The following is a 24,101-nucleotide window of genomic DNA, read 5'->3' on the forward strand; positions in this document are numbered from 1 at the left end:
CGCCTTCTTGTGAATAGGACACCTCAGTGTGTGTTGCTTCAGATCCTGATCAATCTAAACTGTAGTTGGTAAACTTGATTTTTTACATACAGGATCCTCGCAGATAGAGACTTAGCCAAAATGGTCAGAGGGAGATGGAAACGAAGGTGGATTGAAAGATTCTCCAGCTGTGCATAGATCCACCACTCTATTGGTTGAGCCCTGATCAGGATGCCCTCACACACTGATAGGAGAGACCTTGCGAGTTCTAAGGTGCCAAGAGCAGATACATTTAGAACTCTTGCAATATTCCATTTATCCATTTTACATATCAAGGTTAGAGTCACTGAGGCTTATCATGAATAAGACTCTCTCTCTTCAGGTAGAGGTTCTCAACCTTTTGCGTCATAACTCCCCAAATAACATTTAATGGTGGAGGATCTTCGATTTCAGGTGTATTTGAGGCATTAGGCCTTCTGTCTCAGCAGCTTGTTTTGGTCTGAATGAATGTGGTTGACGTAGCTTAGTGGATCTACGCTCGACTATGCAGCCTAGCCATAGTCGAGCGCAGATCAAATTCCAGGAATGTGTACCATATAGATTCAAATGTGAAAGGTACCCTTCTTTACTTCCTGTGTAGGTCACGGGTGACAAACTCAAGGCCAGTGTGCCAGATCTGGCCTGCTACATCAATTAATGTGCCTGAAAATAATGTGTGTCAATAAAGCACACAAAAAAATGTACTGCATGCAATTGCATATCTTCTAAACTTTAATATACTATAATAGTAGCTTGTCACATTGTCTGATGATTTAAAAGCAAGTTATTGATCAGTTTGTTAGCAAGAATATATTAATTAAATGCTTAGGCAATTGTGTGGTAATATCATGAGGCGATTATATGTTTATATTCATGTAATTATTGTTACATCCGGCCCCCTGATAATTGCTATGTGGCCCTCAATGAAAACGTGTTTGATACACCTGGTATAGGGGCTGTGTATTGTCTCTAAAGGTATCTTCATTTTATTTTAGAAGGTTTAGAAGGTTTCAATATCTTGTGTGCCACAAATCCAAAGTAAATGACTAACCGCGGAGGATACTCAATAAATTTTTTTGGTCATGCATATTTACCAACCCCGCAAACATCTTTCATCTGCAAGCCCCGGCGCCTTACATATCTCAATCAGGTGCTGGTGGTGCTGTCAGCCTGCCAGGTTATTTCCCTTAAGACACCTTACTCAGGTCTTGAGATAGAACATTTTATGTGCAGCCAAGGTTCCGTTTTTTTTATCTATGCAACAGTCAATCACGTAACGCCTTAATGGAGCCCAAATGTCTCTTCGTCTAAACTAAATCGAATGTTAGCATAATTGAAAATTTACAAGTCAGATAAATTCCACCACACAGCCGCACTGTCCTACTTAGTACAACACACTGACCAAAGTAGACAAAAATAATAGATTCTAATAATAGCCCTTACGTTTGTACATTAAGAGTCTATCTTCTTAGTGACCCTAAAAATAGAAGTGATATAGAAAATGGATGGAACGAACGTATTAGGTGTGTATAAAGTCGCCCCTTTGCCAGGTCGTGCTTCAAATTTTGCAGTTTTAATTCATCACATTAAACAAACATATCAACACATCCCTAAATTAGGTATTTTTAAGAATAAAAATGGGCTAAATGAACAATCATATCAATATTACAGTAATATTGGCCAGTAGATGAGACCAAACCAATCTGAGAGCGCTGGTCAGTATCGTGGCCACTAATTGGCTCAGGTCAGGCAGCATCCACTCCCGCCTTCACGAGTATAAAGGTGACTATGTTGGTGTTATTTCATGTCATAATGTTCAAAACATGTATTTAGAAGGTTTTTTGTATGCCGTACTTAACTCTAATTAACCACAATAAACAAGGGTTGACTGTACTAACTTGCCTAATAGGTGCTCACTAGTGGTCTGAATTAATATCTCAGGTGAACTATAATAGTAGTTAGATTGAATTGTGCATACAACATATTGACACTGACAGACATCATTTAGTGGCTTCAATTAACCGCCGTACCTGGAGTTAACGCTATGCAAGTATGTTGTAAGTACAGAACCCAAACTTAAGACACGTCACAACACATCTTTGTAGCCTCCTAGAATATATGTTTTTAATAACACTAATTTAGCATATTTTTCCTTCAACTCTAGGCAAAAGTGCAGTTGAGGATCCACAAGCGCAAAGCAGTCAATGGAATGATGCCAAGCAGCAACAAATCTGTTCTGCTCAAGGCTTGAGGAAATAATTCATTTGAAGCACTAGAGACGTGGGTGTCATACAAAACAGACTGTGTCTCCGTGGGCCATCAGGGTCACCCCAGATTTCCACTGGATCCGTAACGACTGCTGAACTGCGCCGCCATGGAACGTCTCCGCCATTCGTCGTCCGGCCATCCCCACCGCCATTCTGATGCATATCGTTGAGGCACCGGCGTTTAGCAAAGTAATGCAAGATCTCTCGAGTCCACACGATAGTTAGGGTGCTGAATGGCAACACTGCGAAACATCTCGAGCTTTGCTGGACCATCAATACTCACAAGCGGGCATCTGTGACGACATTGACTTGACTCGACTCGACTTGTGGAAAAGATGACGGGTTTGCCTTGCAAGCAACATTACAACAGTAACTTCATGCCTGGCGAGCGTTGTGCACACACACATACAAACCCCATTCCTGCTTCCCCGACCCCAGTATCAGCTGGTATTTGATACAGGCCCCCAAAATAGCTGTCCAGGATAAATTACGTCTGAAAACCTTTGACAAGTTGACTTTAGGTCCGTCCACTCCCCTTAGAACGTTTCAAAGTGTAAAATACAATTTATATTTTATTTTAAAAGTATACCAGATCATTTATTTTGTGTTTGTGCATGAACTCCTGTCCCACATGAGTAGTTTTGAGCGAAATTGATTTAAGTTAAAGTTAAAGTCCCAACGATTGTCACACACACGCTAGGTGTGGTGAAATGTGTCCTCTGCATTTCACCCATCCCCATGTTCACCCCCTGGGAGGTGAGGGGAGCAGTGAGCAGCAGCGTGCGCCGCGCTCGGGAATCATTCGGTGACTCAATTGATCTGCTGCGTTGCGGGTGGGCTGCCAAAATAGAAGTTGGCGTGGCTTTGTTGGTAGAGTGGCCATGCTAGCAAAATGAGGCGCCCCGGTTCGATCCCCGGCTTCTGCCACCCTAGTCACGTTTGTCGTGTTCTTGGGCAAGACACTTCACCCTTGCTCCTGATGGGTCGTGGTTGTGTGAATGGGTGAATGTGGAAATAGTGTCAACGCGCTTTGAGTACCTTGAAGGTAGAAAAGCGCTATACAAGTATAACCCATTTAGCTCTGTATATATTTAGCACAGGGATGCAGTACAGCACCATCATGGCGCTCATGTGCGGCGGCGGTAGAAATCGACACATTGACTTGAATGGAAACAGAAAGCGTCCGCTGCTGTGGTTGGCGCCGTTACACATCTAGTTTAGGTTATTATATTTTATCAAGAATTTTAGGATGTAGAAGATATATATATATACAGTGAGTTTTCCTTGCCCGTATGTGGGCTCTGTACCGAGGATGTCGTTGTGGCTTGTACAGCCCTTTGAGACACTTGTGATTTAGGGCTATATAAATAAACATTGATTGATTGATTGATTGATATATATATATATATATATATGACATGCCAATGCAAATGTTCCAACTATGGTGTGAATGAAAAGATGTCGTACCAGGCAGGTACATCATGTTGAGGAGCATTCTAAATGGAAACAAAAAAAATACCTGGATTTTGTGCAAGGCCGATGCAGATCAGCATCCCTGCATTAAACATACTGCATTTCTTTTAATGTTTCTCTGTAAAGGATGTTTGCTAATATACTTTTCCTCTTTCACAGGCACTCGCTCTGCAGCCCTCCTTTGTGTTTGTACCAGCTTAAAGGACCGAGAAGGAGGCGGATTCCCCCAGAAGTAGAGAAGAAACATAATCGTCTTTTTGTTTTGTTGATGCCATCTGAGAATGCTCTTTGCAGCTTCAATCTTAGGTCTTTCTCCGCTGCTTTGGTGGTACCGCATTCCACTGCAGGAACACTGAAGGCAACGAAGAAAATAATCCGTCACAGAGTAAGAGTGCGGCATAATTACTGAAGTAGTGGCCGCTGTGGAAAGATGTTTTGAAGATGACTTTCTTCTGAAAAATAGTGTTGCTAACCTTGAAGGCACTTGAAAGTGCGTTTATGTGTGGACATCGCTTTCATACTCAAAGGACTAGGATTTGTACTTGGATGCGGATTTAGCTTTTCATAATGACCTCGCCAGGAGGCTTTGGCTGGTGCTGCTGGCTGTCGCTGCTCGCTTGTTGTTTCTTTATCGCCTTGGCAGCCAAACCCAGAATGCCCGGCCACACACACCTCAACTCAATACGCATCGATGGGGACATATCTCTGGGTGGGCTTTTCCCTGTGCATGCAAGAGGAAATGACGGCAAAGCCTGCGGCGAGCTCAAGAAGGAGAAGGGGATCCACAGGTTGGAGGCGATGTTATTCGCCCTGGACCGCATCAATAATGACAATGAACTGCTGCCCAACATCACTTTAGGGGCACGCATCCTGGACACATGCTCCCGGGACACTCATGCTCTGGAACAGTCGCTGACGTTCGTACAGGCTCTGATTGAGAAGGACTCAACCGACGTCAAGTGTCTCAGCGGTGGGCCGCCCATCATCACAAAGCCGGAGAGAGTGGTCGGAGTGATTGGCGCGTCTGCCAGCTCCGTGTCAATCATGGTGGCCAACATACTACGTCTGTTCAAGGTCAGTCCCTACAACAGTGCACGTCACATCATCACTTAACGTTGCTCATTTTTTCATGGCCCTGAGATGAATAACACAGATACTGACTCAAATAATATATAGTGTAGGGTTGTAGGGTATACCAGTATTAGTATAGTACCGCGATACTAATGAATCATTTTCGGTACCATACCGTCTCTGAAACGTACCGGTCCGTCCCCCCCGCGTCGAACTCACGTCGTGACATTGCGGATTTACGAGCAGACGAGCATGTTCGGCTGCACACAATCACGGAGTACTTACAAACAGACACAGTGTGTAGACAGAAAAGGGAGAACGGACGCATTTTGGCTTAAAAACTAATGATAAAGGTAAAGTTACAACACTGAAACGCCCTCAGGAAGAGGTGCTTTAAGACAAGGCTAGCTAGCTAGCGACTAACGTCCATGCAATAATACCCTAAGATTTTTTTGTTAAAATAAAGCCAATAATGCAATTTTTTTGTGGTCCCATTAATTTACAAAAGTACCGAAAAGTATCGAAATAATTTTAGTACCGGTACCGGTACTAAAGAGGTGCTTTAAGACATGGCTAGCTAGCTAGCGGCTAACGTCCATGCAATAATACTCTAAGATTTTTTGTTAAAATAAAGCCAATAATGCAATTTTTTGTGGTCCCCTTAATTTACAAAAGTACCGAAAAGTATCGAAATAATTTTAGTACAGATACCGGTACCAAAATATTGGTATCGTTACAACACTACTCAGAATGATTGATTTGCACATCAGAGACACATGAACAATCAACACGTTCCTGTGTATGCAACTCTATTAAAATAGTTCAAAAAACACATGACATGTTCCTTATGTTAGCCAGGTCTATTTAATTCCCGTACAAGGCAGCTGAACAGGCGGGAATTAAAGTGCAATCTCAAGCGTTTTTTTTACTAATGTAATCAGAACTATCGACCGCACACACGTTGCTCAGCGTCATATGACAAATATGTTTATGTCAACAGGAAACATTTTCATTCCATCAATGTACAGATCATATGTGATGCGCAAATGCAATGAACCAACTTTATAGCGGTGCGGCCTGGTTCAACGTATGATTCTTATGTTCTAAGTAACAGCAAGGTTGGAAACAGACTACAAGCTGGAATTGTGTGCTTCTTGGTGAGTACATTTATTTGTGTAATTGTTGTAATATTTATCCCTGTGATGCACAGCTTGTGCCCCCCAAATGTTATATCCTGTCTTTATGGCATCATTACGAGTCAGTGGTTAAAGTTAGTGACTTGCTGTTTTTTTCTGGTTAAATTACATCTTAAGATCTTTCAAAAAAGCCCTGATTGTCTCTGTGTGAAAAGTGTACTCATGTTTAAAACCTGTGTTTATAGTGTGAAATACTAAACCACACCCTTTCTCCAGTGCACTGTGTCACTAATTTGCAACCATGAACAAATTCCGCTCCAGCAAGAAACACCTTCAAGCATTGTCGGTGAAATTCTTATTTTATGCCGTAGTTTGCTCATTATCTTTGTTTTCTGGATTTGAGCGTCCACGAAAGCCTTAATACATAAGGCCTCTGGACTTACTCGCCAGCATTAGATTATATCTTGAGTTTGAGATACTGTAACTTTGTTTTCCAACCATGGGAAGGAAGAAGAAGAAGAACTAGATGATATTAATTTATTGCTCAAATTGTATTTATTCTTTTTAGTTCAGCATTTAACACTGGCGCTGTTGGAGATATTTTTTTTACTTCCGCATCTGACAAAGAGAAGCATCTGATTGGCTCCACTTCCTCGCTAACACCCACCAGTCTCTCATATCTGACGCTAATGAAAAACTGTGATAGGATATATTCTGAACTTGTCCCACCCATCTACAAGATTAAATTAAATAATAATTTAATTTGATTTCATTCAAGTCAACATTTTCATCGACACTAGTTTACTGAGGGCTGAGGGGAGGGATGTGTGTGTCCGCCAAGGAGCAGCGATGAGGGAAGATAATACTAGAGTATTGTGTCCCTTTTTCATCAGATTTCTCCGTTACTGCCGATCATTTTGTCATTACCCTTGCTCTCTGATGTGTGGCCGAAACCTGACACTTTGCGCTTCCTTCAACCAAACTGTAGTAACGGGCCAATTCACATTCTCAGTAATGGCAAATACGTTGCAACGATGGGAACAGTAATTAGTTAATTACTTGTTACTGGAAAAAAGAACACTGTTAGCAACGCCGTTATACTCTAACACCGTTTTTTTGCCAACACTGACTGTCAGACACCAAATACTGTCATACAGGTGTTCCACAAGGTTGTGTACTTTCAGCTATCCTTTTTACACTTTACACTAATGACTTCAGGAAAGTACATTATAATAATTGTATTTTTAAATTTGCAGATGACAGTAATTGTGACTCTTCTACACATTAACTCTTTTACATGTCACAATGAGATCAACACCTTCATTAACTGGTGTGACAGAAACCATCTAATTTTAAATGTGGCAAAAACTTAAGAGATTGATTTTGAACCAAGGCAAGTGACTACACAGGAACCAGTGGTCATTAAAGACCAGCCTATTCATCAGGTGACAACATATACTTATCTAGGGGTCCAGATCTTGATAACCCACTCAGCTGGAAATCACACATTGATAACTTGTGCAACAAACTACAACAGTGACTATATTTTAGAGACGACTGAGGCTGTATGGTGTTAGCAATCAGATCATGCTAATTTTCTACAAAGCTATCTTCGAGAGCCTAATCAGATATGGAATCACAGCGTGGTTTGGCAACCTAACCGTACAGCTGAAAAACAGATTGGCTAACATGCACAAAACAGCAATAAAGATAATTGGTATGAAACATGATGAGTCCATACATCATTTGTATAACCAGTCAGTCAGTCACCCACTGTTCTCTGAATATGAACTTCTCCAATCAGGAAGATACACTATATTGCCAAAAGTATTTGGCCGCCCATCCAAATGATCAGAATCAGGTGTCCTAATCACTTGGCCCGGCCACAGGTGTATAAAATCAAGCACTTAGGCATGGAGACTGTTTCTACAAACGTTTGTGAAAGAATGGGCCGCTCTCAAGAGCTCAGTGATTTCCAGCGTGGAACAGTCATAGGATGCCACCTGTGCAACAAATACAGTCGTGAAATTTCCTCGTTCCTAAATATTCCAAAGTCAACTGTCGGCTTTATTATAAGAAAATGGAAGGGTTTGGGAACAACAGCAACTCAGCCACAAAGTGGTAGGCCACGTAAACTAGCAGAGAGAGGTCAGGGGATGCTGAAGCGCATAGTGCAAAGAGGTCGCCGACTTTCTGCACAATCATTTGCTACATAGCTCCAAACTTCTTCCAATTAGCCCACGTACAGTACGCAGAGAGCTTCATGGAATGGGTTTACATGGCCGAGCAGCTGCATCTATGCCATACATCACCAAGTCCAATGCAAAGCGTCGGATACAGTGGTGTAAAGCATGTCGCCACTGGACTCTAGAGCAGTGGAGACACATTCTCTGGAGTGATGAATCACACTTTTCTGATGGACGAGTCTGGGTTTGGAGGTTGCCAGGAGAACAGTACATTTCGGACTGTATTGTGCCGAGTGTGAAATTTGGTGGAGGAGGAATTATGGTGTGGGGTTGTTTTTCAGGAGTTGGGCTTGGCTCCTTAGTTCCAGTGAAAGGAACTTTGAATGCTTCAGGATACCTAAACATTTTGGACAATTCCATGCTCCCAACCTTGTGGGAACAGTTTGGAGCGGACCCCTTCCTCTTCCAACATGACTGTGCACCAGTGCACAAAGCAAGGTCCATAAAGACATGGATGACAGAGTCTGGTGTGGATGAACTTCACTGGCCTGCACAGAGTCCTGACCTGAACCCGATAGAACACCTTTGGAATGAGTTAGAAAGGATACTGAGAGCCAGGCCTTCTCGACCAACATCAGTGTGTGACCTCACCAATGCGCTTTTGGAAGAATGGTAGAAAATTCCTATAAACACACTCCGCAACCTTGTGGACAGCCTTCCTAGAAGAGTTGAAGCTCTAATAGCTGCAAAAGGTGGACCGACATCATATTCAACCTTATAGGTTAAGAATGGGATGGCACTTCAAGTTCATATGTGAGTTAAGGCAGATGGCCAAACACCTTTGGCAATATAGTGTATATACTAAAGCGCAAAACAAACTGTCAGAAATGATCATTTGTTCCAGCTTCTATCAAGCTGTTTAACAATGCAAGCAAAACATAGTGCAATACAGCAACGCGCAACGAACGCAAGCACTTAAGCACTTTTCTGGCACTTTAAATAGTCCAATGTCTACGTATGTTCTTGTTTGCCATTCTAAAATACTAGATTTCCTGTTTTTAACCATGCTTTGTCAATGTTTGTTTTATGTCTGTGTTTTTATGTGATTGTCATTTATACCTCATGAAGAACCATGATGCCCAAGACAAATTTCCTTAATAGGAAAATAAAGTTTACACTAACCTTGACAATAAGTTAAAAAAATATATAAATAAATAAATACACATATATATATATATATACACACACATATTTTTATATATATATATATATATATATATATATGGCGACTTGTCCAGGGTGTACCCCGCCTTCCGCCCGATTGTAGCTGAGATAGGCTCCAGCGCCCCCCGCGACCCCGAAGGGAATAAGCGGTAGAAAATGGATGGGATGGATATATATATCAATCAATCAATCAATGTTTATTTATATAGCCCTAAATCACAAGTGTCTCAAAGGGCTGTACAAGCCACAACGACATCCTCGGTACAGAGCCCACATACGGGCAAGGAAAAACTCACCCCAGTGGGACGTCGGTGAATGACTATGAGAAACCTTGGAGAGGACCGCATATGTGGGTAACCCCCCCCCTCTAGGGGAGACCGAAAGCAACGGATGTCGAGTGGGTCTGACATAACATTGTGAAAGTCCAGTCCACAGTGGATCCAACACATCAGCGGGAGTCCAGTCCACAGCGGGGCCAACAGGAAACCATCCCGAGCGGAGACGGGTCAGCAGCGCAGAGATGTCCCCAACCGATGCACAGGCTAGTGGTCCACCCGGGGTCCCGGCTCTGGACAGCCAGCACTTCATCCATGGCCACCGGACCTATGCAACTCCCCCTCGCAAGGGACAGGGGAGAAGAGGAGAGAAGAAAAGAAACGGCAGATCAACTGGTCTAAAAAAGGGGGGGTCTATTTAAAGGCTAGATTATACAAATGAGTTTTAAGATGGGACTTAAATGCTTCTACTGAGGTAGCATCTCTAACTGTTACCGGGAGGGCATTCCAGAGTACTGGAGCCCGAATAGAAAACGCTCTATAGCCCGCAGACTTTTTTTTGGCTCTGGGAATCACTAATAAGCCGGAGTTCTTTGAACGCAGATTTCTTGTCGGGACATATGGTACAATACAATCGGCGAGATAGGCTGGAGCTAAACCGTGTAATATTTTATACGTAAGTAGTAAAACCTTAAAGTCGCATCTTAAGTGCACAGGAAGCCAGTGCAAGTGAGCCAGTATAGGCGTAATATGATCAAACTTTCTTGTTTTTGTCAAAAGCCTTGCAGCCGCATTTTGTACCAACTGTAATCTTTTAATGCTAGACATAGGGAGGCCCGAAAATAATACGTTACAGTAATCGAGACGAGACGTAACGAACGCATGAATAATGATCTCAGCGTCGCTAGTGGACAAGATGGAACGAATTTTAGCGATATTACGGAGATGAAAGAAGGCCGTTTTAGTAACACTCTTAATGTGTGACTCAAACGAGAGAGTTGGGTCGAAGATAATACCCAGATTCTTTACCGAGTCTCCTTGTTTAATTGTTTGGTTGTCAAATGTTAAGGTGGTATTATTAAATAGATGTTGGTGTCTAGCAGGACCGATAATCAGCATTTCCGTTTTCTTAGCGTTGAGTTGCAAAAAGTTAGCGGACATCCATTGTTTAATTTCATTAAGACACGCCTCCAGCTGACTACAGTCCGGCGTGTTGGTCAGCTTTAGGGGCATGTAGAGTTGAGTGTCATCAGCATAACAGTGAAAGCTAACACCGTACTTGCGTATGATGTCACCCAGCGGCAGCATGTAAATACTAAAGAGTGCAGGGCCAAGAACCGAACCCTGGGGAACTCCGCACGTTACCTTGACATAGTCCGAGGTCACATTGTTATGGGAGACGCACTGCATCCTGTCAGTAAGATAAGAGTTAAACCAAGACAAGGCTAAGTCTGACATACCAATACGTGTTTTGATACGCTCTAATAAAATATTATGATCGACGGTATCGAAAGCGGCGCTAAGATCAAGAAGCAGCAACATAGATGACGCATCAGAATCCATCGTTAGCAATAGATCATTAGTCATTTTTGCGAGGGCTGTCTCCGTAGAGTGATTTGCCCTGAAACCGGATTGAAAAGGTTCACAGAGATTGTTAGTCACTAAGTGTTCATTTAGCTGCTGTGCAACAGTTTTTTCGAGAATTTTGGAAATAAACGGAAGGTGGGAGACCGGTCGGTAGTTTACCATGAGGTCAGGATCGAGGTTAGGTCTTTTGAGCAGAGGATGAATAACCGCTTTTTTGAATGCTAGGGGAACAGTGCCGGAGGAAAGTGATAAGTTTATAATATTTAACACTGATGGACCTAATAATACAAACAGTTCCTTGATAAGTTTCCCAGGAAGTGGGTCAAGTAAACATGTTGTTTGTTTTATCCCACTTACACGCTGTAATAATTCCTCTAATGTTATTTCATCAAAAATAGAGAGACTATTTTGGAGGGCAGTGTCCGTCGTATATACAGTCGTATTTGTGTTAATAGAGCCCAGTTGTAGCTGGGATGCGTTGTCTTTAATCTCCTTTCTAATGAGTTCAATTTTCTTATTAAAGAAATTCATAAAATCATCTGCCGAGTGGGTGGAGCTACTGGGAGGAGTCCCTTGTTGGGTTAGCGATGCTACTGTACTAAACAGAAATTTAGGATCGTTTTTGTTGAGGCGGATGAGATTTGAGTAGTATTTAGCTTTAGCTAAGGTAAGCATGCGTTTATAAGTTATTAAACTATCACTCCATGCTTGATGGAAAACCTCAAGTTTAGTCGCGCGCCATTTGCGTTCCAGTTTTCTACATGATAATTTATGAGCTCTAATTTCTTCTGTAAACCATGGGGTGCGCCTTTTAGGGGCCCTTTTTTGCTTTAGCGGTGCTATACTATCAATAATTTCGCGCAAGGCATCGTCAAAGTTGTTAGTGAGTTTATCAATAGAGCCGACATAATTTGGGAATGGTGCTATTACCGAAGGCAGTAGGTCAGCAAGAGTCATCGTTGTGGCAGCATTAATGTTGCGGCCGCTATAGCAGTTATTATTATTATTAGCTTGTTGACAAAGAGTCAAAACTTCAAATTTTATAAGGTAATGATCGGACATTACTTTAGTATATGGAAGTATCATAACTTTGGAGGTGGTGACACCCCTGACAAGCACTAGATCTATTGTATTACCGTTGCGATGCGTGGGTTCATGTATTATTTGTGTAAGACCACAGCTATCAATTATGGTTTGGAGCGCCACGCACTGAGGGTCCGATGGGGTATTCATATGGATATTAAAGTCCCCCATTATGATTATATTGTCGGCGTGCGTCACTAGATCAGCAACGAACTCTGAGAATTCACTGATAAAGTCCGAATAGGGCCCAGGGGGGCGGTAGATAACAGCCAGGTCGAGAGGTAGCGGTGTGACAGACCTCATAGTAAGCACCTCAAACGATTTATATTTATTATTTAGGTTAGGGGTAAGGTTGAAATTTTCATTGTATATTAGTGCGACACCCCCTCCCCTTTTAAGAGGGCGGGCAACATGCGCATTCGTATAGTTAGGAGGAGATGCCTCATTGAGCGCAAAAAATTCGTCCGGTTTGAGCCAGGTTTCGCTAAGACCAATGACGTTAAGATTGTTGTCTCTAATGACCTCATTAACCAATAACGCCTTGGGAGACAATGATCTTATGTTTAAAAAGCCCATATTATAGGTATTGGGCTGTTTTGACGAGTTTTTGTTAAGATTATCCGTAGTGGCAATATTAACAATGTTGCGTTTATTATGCGTAGTGCACTTTAAATAGTTTCGACCATATCTAGGAATTGATATGACGGGAATTTTCCGATTGTTTGCTTGGTGCTGCAATAGACTGGACATATCATAATTTGCCACCTCAGTAGAATGCATGTCCACCTCTGACACAGACACAACAGAAAAAACATTATGTGAATTGTGTATTATTCTAAGAGAATTGCTATGCGTACATGGATTATCCAGCCTGGCGCTGGCTAGTTCTAGCTTAACTGACTCCTCACCCGGACTAACAGACATTGTAATTGCCTGTGACCGGGCTTGCTCTAGTGTAGTCAGTCAAGTGAGACTTAAATAGTAGTCTATGTTTCTAGACAGGATGATGGCGCCTTCCTGGTTAGGGTGAAGGCCGTCTCTCATCAGCAAGCCTGGTTTGCCCCAGAAAGAGGGCCAGTTATCAATAAACGTTAGTCCCTGCGTCCTACAGTAGCTAGCCAACCACTTGTTAAGCGAGACTAATCTGCTATATCTCTCATCATTGCCTCTCGCAGGCAGGGGGCCAGAGACAATTACTCGATGCCTGGACATCTTTCTGGCGAGATCACAAGTCCTGGCTATGTTTCTCTTTGTAATCTCTGACTGTCTCATTCTAGTGTCATTGGAGCCAACGTGTACAACTATATTCGCATAATTAGTGGTGCGATTAGCCTGTCGTACGTGTTTACTAGGCCTGTTGCGAGTTAGCTCCCTAAGATTAGCTTCAATGTCAGGTGCTCTGGCCCCGGGGATACACTTTATTGTGGCTGGTTTGCTAAGCTTTATGTTTCGGGTGATGGAGTCCCCTATAACTAAGGTGTGGTGCCCGGTAGACTGGGGTGTAGGACTAGCTAAAGAGCTAAATCTATTATGCGTCTCAACCGGTACACCGTAGCTTGTAGGCCGCTTAGGACTGCTACAAGCTGGGCTAGTTAGCTCGCTACAGCTAACGCTAGCAGATGTGTCCGCAACATCTAAAGTTACGACATTACTCTGCTCTAACTGGCGGACACGGCCCTCTAGCAGAGCCAACCTCTCCGTGAGTATGGTGCAAGACGCGCAGGAAGCCATTACTCACAGTGTTTTCTGTCACCGAGTGAAGTTCCTGCTGTCCTCAGGGAAGTGGTCGCGGTCTGTAGGAGTAGCTTCTTACTGACCGGCGCTGCCTTTCTCCGCGCTAGCTTAGCAGCTAGCTAGCTGAGGAAAGGGTGGTGGGACAGAGATCGGGTGATTTGCAAGTTAAATAGTACCACTAAAAATGTTTGAGAAGTGATAAAGAAAGCTGTAGAACAATTAAAAGCACACAGATAGAGCGCTACTTAGCTTTTTCGCAACAGCGAACAGACGGCGAGCAGTCACGCACGGTGAACCATTTATACCTCATGAAGAACCATGATGCCCAAGACAAATTTCCTTAACAGGAAAATAAAGTTTACACTAACCCTGACAATAAGTTAAAAAAATATATAAATAATTTAAAAAAAAAAAAAAATATATATATATATATATATATATATATATATATATATATATATATATATATATATATATATATATATATATATATATATATATATATATATATATATATATATATATATATATTAGTGTTGTAACGATACCAATATTTGGGTACCGGTACTAATATTATTTCGGTACTGTCACGGATTGCGGGTTGCAGCTTGCTGCGGGATCGTTCCTCCAATGCTACACGGACCACTCCGGACGACAGCGTGCAGGTAAGATTTGGTTTATTTAACATAAATAGTAAATGGATACAAACAGACAAAAACAAAAGTAAAGCGTGCCGTTCGCACGAGAAGCTAAAACAAAAACTTACTTAGCACCGGAATCAAGAATCAGGACTCAAGAACAGGGATAAACAAACGTGACTGTTGCATACAGCAAACAACGAAGCTACAATAAGTGACCGGAAGAAGCAGGCTTAAATAGAGTCTCTGATGATTAGATACAGGTGTGTCCCAAACAAGAGAGGCAGGTGAAAATCATAAGAAACCATGGTGATGAAACAAACTCACAGGTGCACAGGCAATAACCAAAGGAGTCCAAAACTAACAGAAAACACAAAACAAACATGATCCGGACCCAGGATCATGACAGAACCCCCTGCTCAAGGACAGATACCAGATGTCCATATAAAAAAACAAAAAAAAACAAGCAGGGTCAAAAGTCACGGGCGGGCGGAGGTAGGACTTGGAGGTGGGTCGCCAGGCCAAGTGTCCCCGAATCCACCGAGGCAAAGTCAAGTGGCGGCGGCGAGTGGAACGCCGCTGCAGCAGGCGAGGCGGGCGACCAGGGAATGGCCACATTCGTGGCCGACGGGGAGGTGGGCGCACTTGGCGAGGCGGACGACCAGGGAGCGGCCACATCCGTGGTCGACGGGGAGGTAGGCGCGTCGGCGCCTTCATGGCAGGCTTGGACGCCAGTACAGGTGCCTGGCGAGGAGCAGGTACTGGCGCCTGGCGAGGAGCAGGTACTGGCGCCTGGCGAGGAGCAGGTACTGGCGCCTGGCGAGGAGCAGGTACAGGCGCCTGGCGAGGAGCAGGTACAGGCGCCTGGCGAGGAGCAGGTACAGGCATCTGGCGAGGAGCAGGTACCGGCGTCTGGCGTGGTGCAGGTACCGGTGTCTGGCGTGGTGCAGGTACCGGTGTCTGGCGTGGTGCAGGTACCGGCGTCTGGCGAGGAGCAGGTACCGGTGTCTGGCGTGGTGCTGGTACCAGTGTCTGGCATGGTGCAGGTACCGGTGCCTGGCGGGGTGCAGGTACCGGTGCCCGGCGGGGTGCAGGAACAGGTTCCTGCCGGGGTGCAGGAACAGGTGCAGGAACCGGTGCCAGCCGAGGTGCAGGAACCGGTGCCAGCCGAGGTGCAGGAACAGGTACTGGAGATGGTGGCGTCTGCAAGCCCACCGGAGATGATGGTGGCGTCTGCAAGCCCACCGGAACAGATGGTGGCGTCTGCAAGCCCACCGGAACAGATGGTGGCGTCTGCAAGCCCACCGGAACAGATGGTGGCGTCTGCAAGCCCACCGGAAAAGATGGTGGCGTCTGCAAGCCCACCGGAACAGATGGTGGCGTCTGCAAGCCCACCGGAAAATATGGTGGCGTCTGCAAGCCCACCGGAACAGATGGTGGCGTCTGCAAGCCCACCGGAAAAGATGGTGGCGTCTGCAAGTCCACCGGAACAGATGGTGGCGTCTGCAAGACAACCGGAAAAGATGGTGGCGTTTGCAGGCCCACCCGGGCTGAGGTTAGCCATGAGCATGGCGGAGGCGGTCTAGCTGGGGGTAGCGGCTTAGCATGCCGACGGACTGGTGGTGGAGGACGGGCCGGAGGTTGCGGCTTGGCAGGCCGAAAGACTGGTGGTGGCGGCCGGGATGGAGGTTGCTGCCTGGCTGGGCGCAGCTGAGCAGCCCCACCAGCACAGCTCCCGGCCCCAGCCCCCCCCTCAAGGGGCGGATACCAGACGCGCTCCGGAACAGTCTTTAAGGGTGGGTGGCGGGAGGTCAGGAGGGGGGTAGACTCCTCCCCTTTAAATTGTCCAGAAAGTCTTCTCCCACCCCTCACCTGAGGTTGTTTCAGAGGACGAGAGAAAAAGGTCACTGATGTGGGCGGGGCTTGAGTCCTTAGGGGCGGAGTCCAAAAATCAGGTGACTGGGATTTACTAGACCGACCTAGTGTTCAAAAAACTGTTCTGATTATGCTTTATTTTTGGCATAAAGTCTTTAGGAGGTGGCTGACCAAGGGAGACAGAAGGCAAAAAAATAAAATTCTTATCAGTGACTTCCCTTGAAGACGCCGGCGGAGTGATGTCATCTCCGCGCGCCGGTTTAGTGACGTCATTCAAGGTGGATGGAGTGGAGTTGTTGTCAGAGTTAATTTGGCTTGCAGCCCAATCTAAAAATTGTTTAGCAAAACTGGACACGGGATTACCAAACAACTGAGGGGAAGAGTGGGCTGCTTGAGGCATGCTGTGTGCCGGAGGAGGAGTCTGAGGGAGCGGCGCGTCCCGGTAGCGAAGCGACTTCCGTCCTCGCTGACGCGTCCGGTACTGGAGTGTAGCGATGTCCTCCCTCGCCTTTAACAACCTCCTCGTACCTTTATTCACCTCCTTGGAGTCTATGGCGAAGGAACTTTCTGGTAGCTTCGTTATGTCACGGATTGCGGGTTGCAGCTTGCTGCGGGATCGTTCCTCCAATGCTACACGGACTACTCCGGACGACAGCGTGCAGGTAAGATTTGGTTTATTTAACATAAATAGTAAATGGATACAAACAGACAAAAACAAAAGGAAAGCGTGCCGTTCGCACGAGAAGCTAAAACAAAAACTTACTTAGCACCGGAATCAAGAATCAGGACTCAAGAACAGGGATAAACAAACGTGACTGTTGCATACAGCAAACAACGAAGCTACAATGAGTGACCGGAAGAAGCAGGCTTAAATACAGTCTCTGATGATTAGACACAGGTGTGTCCCAAACAAGAGAGGCAGGTGAAAATCATAAGTAACCATGGTGATGAAACAAACTCACAGGTGCACAGGCAATAACCAAAGGAGTCCAAAACTAACAGAAAACACAAAACAAACATGATCCGGACCCAGGATCATGACAGAACCCCCTCCTCAAGGACAGATACCAGATGTCCATATAAAAAAACCACAAAAAAAATGGGATTATTGGCTTTATTTTAACAACAAATCTTAGGGTACATTAAACATATGTTTCTTATTGCAGTTAAGTCCTTAAATAAAATAATGAACATACTAGACAACTTGTCTTTTAGTAGTAAGTAAACAAACAAAGGCTCCTAATTAGTCTGCTGACATTTGCAGTAACATATTGTATCATTTATCATTTTATTATTTTGTCAAAATTATTAAGGACAAGTGGTAGAACATTTATTATTAATCTACTTGTTCATTTACTGTTAATATCTGCTTACTTTCTCTTTTAATATGTTCTGTCCACACTTCTGTTAAAATGTAATAATCACTTATTATTCTGTTGTTTGATACTTTACATTCATTTTGAATGATACCACAAATGTGGGTATCAATCCGATACCAAGTAGTTACAGAATCATACATTGGTCATATTCAAAGTCCTCATGTGTCCAGGGACATATTTCCTGAGTTTATAAACATAATATACATTTAAAAAAAACGAAAGAAGATGTTGTGTTGCCAAAAAATATCGACGTAATCATAGTAGTATCGACTAGATACGTGCCTGTACTTGATATCATTACAGTGGATGTTAGGTATAAATTCACCCATGGCGTTTGTTTACATTTTGATGCCGGTGAGCTACGGTGTGCGGGACCGGTACGTTTCAGAGACGGTATCGTACCAAAAATTATTCATTAGTATTGCGGTACTATACTAATACACACATTCACATATACAGTCGTGGTCAAAAGTTTACATACACTTGTAAAGAACATAATGTCATGACTGTCTTGAGTTTCCAGTAATTTCTAGAACTCTTATTTTTTTGTGATAGAGTGATTGGAGCACATACTTGTTGGTCACAAAAAACATTCATGAAGTTTGGTTCTTTTATGAATTTATTATGGGTCTACTGAAAATATGACCAAAAATCTGCTGGATCAAAAGTATCCATACAGCATTGTTAATATTTGGTTACATGCCCTTTGGCAGGTTTCACTGCAATAAGGCACTTTTGGTAGCCATCCACAAGCTTCTGGCAAGCGTCTGGTTGAATTTTTGACCACTCCAATTTGTTTTTGTTTTTTTGTTAATGGTATCCGTAGTACTGATATTAATAACATTATGTTATTTTGTGTAGTGCGTCTTAAGTAATTTCGATCACATCTAGTAATAGATATGATGGGGATTTTGAGATTATTTGCTTGGTTCTGCAATAGATTGAACGCGTCATAATTTCCCACCTCAGTAGAATGCATGTTCACATCTGGCACAGTCTCTACAGAAAAAACATTATGTGAGTCATGTATTATTCTACGAGAAATGCTATGTGTGCAGGAATTTTCCAGCCTGTCGCTGGCTAGTTCTAGCTTAACTGACTCCTCACCCAGGCTAACAGACACTGTAAATGCCTGTGTCCGAGCTTTCTCTAGTGTAGTTAGTCAAGCTTGACTCCAACAGTAATCTATAGTTTTGGAAAGAGTGATGGCACCTTCCCAGTTAGGGTGAAGGCTGTCCCCCCTCAGCAAGCCCGGTTTGCCCAGAAAGAGGGCCAATTATCAATAAACGTTAGTCCCTGTTCTCTGCAAAAACTACCCAGCCACTTGTTAAGCGAGACTAATCTGCTGTACCTCTCCTCATTGCCTCTTGCAGGCAGGGGGCCGGAGACAAGTACTCAATGCCGAGACATCTTTCTAGCGAGATTACAAATCCGAGCTATGTTTCTCTTTGAAATCTCTGACTGTCTCATCCTAATGTCATTGGAGCCGACGTAACAACTATGTTCGCGTAGCTAGTGGTGCGATTAGCCTGTTGTACGTGTTTACGATGCCTGTTGCGAGTCAGTTCCTAAGACTAGCTTCAATGTCAGGTACTCTGGCACCGGAAATACACTTAATTATGGCTAGTTTACTAAACTGTATGTTCCGGGTGATGGAGTCCCCTACGACTAAGGTGTGGTGTGCGGTAGACTGGGGTGTTGAACTACCTAAAGGGCTAAATCTATTATGCGTCTCAACCGGTTCACCGTGGCTTGTAGCTGCTTAGGGCTAGTCAGAGCGTAGTTGCTTTTGGCCGCGACTAGCTTAGCTTCATTAGCTTAGCAGCTAGCTAGCTGAAAGAGAGGCTGTGGGACAGAGAGTGGGTGCTTTGTAAGTTTGATTAGACTACTAAATATGTTTGAGAAGGAATAAAGAAAGCTGTAAAACAATTAGAAGCACATAGATAGAAAGATAGTAGTTAGCTTTTTTGCAGCAGGGAGCGGCAGCAGACTTTTACACACATACTTAGTTAGCTACAACAATTGAAATGCTAATGAGTGCGGTGAATATTTCGTTAGTGGTCACAGCAGTGAAAAAAAAAAGATAAGACAAAATACATTGCTGAAGATGAGAGAAAATACATAGTGATAGTTGTGCCTACTAAGTGACACACATCCTGCCGCAAAAAGCACAGGTGTCCCAAGTGGGGACAATGACAACGTTGAGCACTGTGGTGCATACACGTTTGCACAGAAAGTAACTTTATCCTGCTCATCTTTACCTCTATAGCAGAGGCAACAGCACATCAGTGCAACTTTAGACCCAATGCTTTTTATGCAACTCCGATCCTTCCACAAATATCTATGTCACTGGTGACAGGTTGACAGGGTTGGGCAGACCAGTTAATTCCCAGGGTTGTGATACGGCCTTGCAAAGTTAACTGACACAGCGTTCTTTTGGATGCTGTGTGTTCCAATTAGCATGCCCGCAGTGGAAACAAATTGGTTTGACTTTTGTATCTTTTAAAAAAGGTCACTGAGCTCCATTGTGAGCACAATGTTCTTGGGCAAAGAACAATGGATTTGGTAAGTGAAGATGCCAAACAGTGGAAGAGTTCATGAGTTATTCATCCAGCTGGAGATCAGTACAAGTAAGCATAAAGATAGACAGCATCCGTAAACCTGAACATGTCAGATTACGAGACAGCAGAAACGTGCACATTGGACTAATAAACCTCCAAATAGCAGCACAAGAAGCAAGCTGTGCCCAAATGGGTCACGCAAGTGTTGGATGGTGTGCAGCATACTGTATCTTGATACAGACCCTAAAGCTGTAGAATGTATTTGACAACCTGCAAACAGTGTGATTGCGAAGCCACTATGAGTTGCTGGCTATTAATTGGGTTTGCATCAGCAGCAAAAGTGTACATCGTTTTAGGTCATGCAATATGTGAAAAGTAATGGTTATCAGCAAACAGTGAAGTAGAATTAGACATATTTGGTTGAACCCAGTGTTAAACTGTGCTTTGTCCACAATGTGAAGTTGCGATAGCACAGGTAGGTCTTTAGCTTCCCGGAAAATAAAAAAAACAATATTTTCATTGTTGCGTCACTCCAAATTGGATACAGCATCCATGCTTGCATCTAAAAAAACAAAACACTTCCTGCTACCATTTTCAACATTTGTCAGCAGGCTGCCATTCATTCACTTGGACATCCTAAGGCTGGACACGAGAATTTCAGAAGTTCATAAGAATTAGTTGCAGAATTAGGGATGGGAATCAAAAACTGGTTGTTGTTCATAACTGTTTCCCGGTGTATCAATTCCTTGGAATCACTTGCCATTTTTTCAAATGGTTCCCTTAACGATTCTTTTTGGTGAGTATGACGTCATTACGCATCGTGCGTAGTGAGGTCAAATCGTCAAATGGCGATGCCCGTGCAGAACAAACGCTCTAAAGTTGACTACATTTTACAAGAAAAGATTGCAACAGATTCTTGTAATCATTATACGGCTGCTAGTTCATCAAGGGGAGTACATGCGAGCGATATGCTGAAACATTTGAACACACAGCATGCAATAATTATAAGCAGTGACGCTAGCACGTCATCTGAATACAACAGGTACTAACTAACACATGTTAGCGCTATTATTTGTTAAGTTGAAATTAATGCCTTGTCATTTAGATGAGCATGATGACTGACAGATTCTGACTGGCGGGCGGCCCCAGTTCACGTCTGACGGTAGACAAATGTCACTGAGCACCGAACAAGTTTGTGGTTAAAAGTTTGCATTTTCGGTAGGTGAATGTTCAATTGTAGTGGGAAAAAAGTTGCATGTTTTCCTGCAACCAGATTGTCTCTGTCATTATATTGTACAGGTGGAACTCATTAAATTAAAATATGGTGTAAAAGTCCATTCATGTCAGCAATTAACTTCAAATGTGAAACTAATCTGTGATATGAACTTATTACATGCAAAGTGAGATTTGCCTTTATTTATTATACTTTTGATTATCAAAGCTTACAGTTTTTGAAACTTTAAATTTTCTGAGATTTTCAATTCAAAGTTTTCAAAAAAATCGCAGCCATAATCATCTAAATTATAGCTAATAAAGGCTTGACATATCTCACTTTGCATGTAATAATTTAATACCACATGTTACTAAATGTTACATTCTTGTGTAATTTGCACATGATTCAATTCCACAGAACAATAATAATTTCTTATATTTATTCACAAAAAGTTAATTTTGTTCTTCTATGCTATGTATGTGCCTATTGAGCGCTCATGTAGGCTTTGTAAGGTTATGTTACCTAAACTCTAAACTAAACAAAATCGATGCTAATCCAACCTTTTTTTCTTTCTTTTTCCAAATAAGAATCGATAAGAGAACTGTTAGGTAACCGAATCCATCCATCCATCCATCCATCCATCCATCCATCCATCCATCCATCCATTGTCTACCGCTTGTCCCTTTCGGGGTCGCGGAGGGCGCTGGAGCCTATCTCAGCTGCAGTCAGGCAACCAAGTCGTTAAGCAGAATCTTTGTTATTATACAGGTTACGGAATGTAAATGAAGTACTGTTGACGGTTTTTGAATACATTCTTAAATGTGACTGTGAGCTAGAATGGATTGCTCCTATTAGCTCCATTGCTCGCCACTTAAAACGAGCCCATTTTTACATGTTCGCCTGCAAATGAAAAAAAAACAAAAAACTTTGTCTTCTTGTCTCTCTTAGGGATTGTGAATGATAGGCAAAGAAAACCCCAAAACAAGTGCAGTTCCCCTTTAAGACCTAGCTGCATTTGAAAGCAGAAGCTTAAAGAAAACATATTATGCAATTTTTCAGATTAAAGCAGTTCTGAGGTGTCTTAAATTTGCTGACCTGAGTCGATCAAAAACAAAATCTAAGTCAGAGCGCACTTAAAAACATTCTTTTTTAGAGGAGTCTGTCCGCTCATGCACAAACGTGATGTTTCCTTTAAAGAAGAACTGCACTTTTTTGGGAATTTTGCCTATAATTTAACAATCATTATGTAAGACAAACACACACATGTTTTTATTTGTTTATGCATTCTAATTTGTAAATAAATGTGATCAAAAGTCAACCTAAAATGGGGCCTATTGGAGTTGCTCTATTCTGCCTATTAAGTGCTTAAATCATCCAAACACCTCAATCAAGGTTTTCTATACATGCTGTAAGTATATATGTATTGTAGTAACACGCACATTTATAATAACATTTAATATGACCATACTTTTTATTTTAGGCATACGGCAGCACATTCATTTCACAAAAGCGTTCGCCTTTTCCTTCAACAACATCACTGATCATTACTAACTGTAGACTTCATGAGAGACAACAAACATAACACAACATCTCTTACTGTACTATGTCTGCTGTTACTGGGATGCCGACTGATGTTGATATATTCCTGTTTAGATGAAGAATGACTCATAATCCTTATGAAGAAAAAAGGGGTGTGGAACCAAGCGTCTTTTGGTGTCTTTCTTGCCATTTCCAGGTCTAAATTGGATGGCAAAGTTGAGCAATTTCTCAAATTATGTCCTCATCCTTCTACTATTAAGGTGAGAGACATTATGTATGATCTAGAATAAACTTTCACCAGCTCCTAGGCGAGAAAGCAGCTTACCAGCTCATGACGTAAACATAGCAGCAACAAGCTGTTAGCTCTCTGTGACAATGCGCCGCTAAAAATAGTTTGTCTGCGTTAGCGCTAATAATAACAATATCACCAATACTTGGTTAATATTCAAGTCAGAAAATGTAAATGGAGTATTGTTACCGCTTTTTGGATGGTTATTTAGACCAGTGTTTTTCAACCTGTTTTGAGCCAAGGCACATTTCTTGCGTTGAAAAAATCCAGAGGCACACCACCAGCAGAAATCATTAAAAAAAGGAAACTCATTTGACAGTAAAAAGTCGTTGTTGCAATTGTTGGTTATGAGTTTAAACCATAACCAACCATGCATCACTATAGCTCTTGTCTCAAAGTAGGTGTACTGTCACGACCTGTCACATCACGCCCTGACTTATTTTGAGTTTTTTGCTGTTTTCCTGTGTGTAGTGTTTTAGTTCTTGTCTTGCGCTCCTATGTTGGTGGCTTTTTCTCTTTTTTAGGTATTTTACTGTAGCAGTTTCATGTCTAC

General features: G+C 42.8%; 1 protein-coding gene across 2 annotated transcripts in view; it reads left to right on the forward strand.

Moving 5' to 3' along the window:
* Window positions 1–24,101, forward strand: part of LOC133653685 (metabotropic glutamate receptor 4-like) — a 448,987-nt gene that overhangs the window by 150,020 nt on the left and 274,866 nt on the right. Inside the window, exon 2 of one of the 2 annotated variants that reach the window (XM_062053243.1) lies at window positions 3,918–4,832. In XM_062053243.1, the coding sequence (XP_061909227.1) occupies window positions 4,326–4,832 (507 nt within the window). In that variant the 5' untranslated portion in view covers window positions 3,918–4,325. Of the gene's footprint in view, window positions 1–3,917; window positions 4,833–16,938; window positions 17,230–24,101 lie in introns of those variants that run through there. The other variant, XM_062053244.1, reaches the window with a different exon arrangement.

Source organism: Entelurus aequoreus, linkage group LG07, assembly GCF_033978785.1.
Source record: "Entelurus aequoreus isolate RoL-2023_Sb linkage group LG07, RoL_Eaeq_v1.1, whole genome shotgun sequence".
NCBI lineage: Eukaryota > Metazoa > Chordata > Actinopteri > Syngnathiformes > Syngnathidae > Entelurus > Entelurus aequoreus.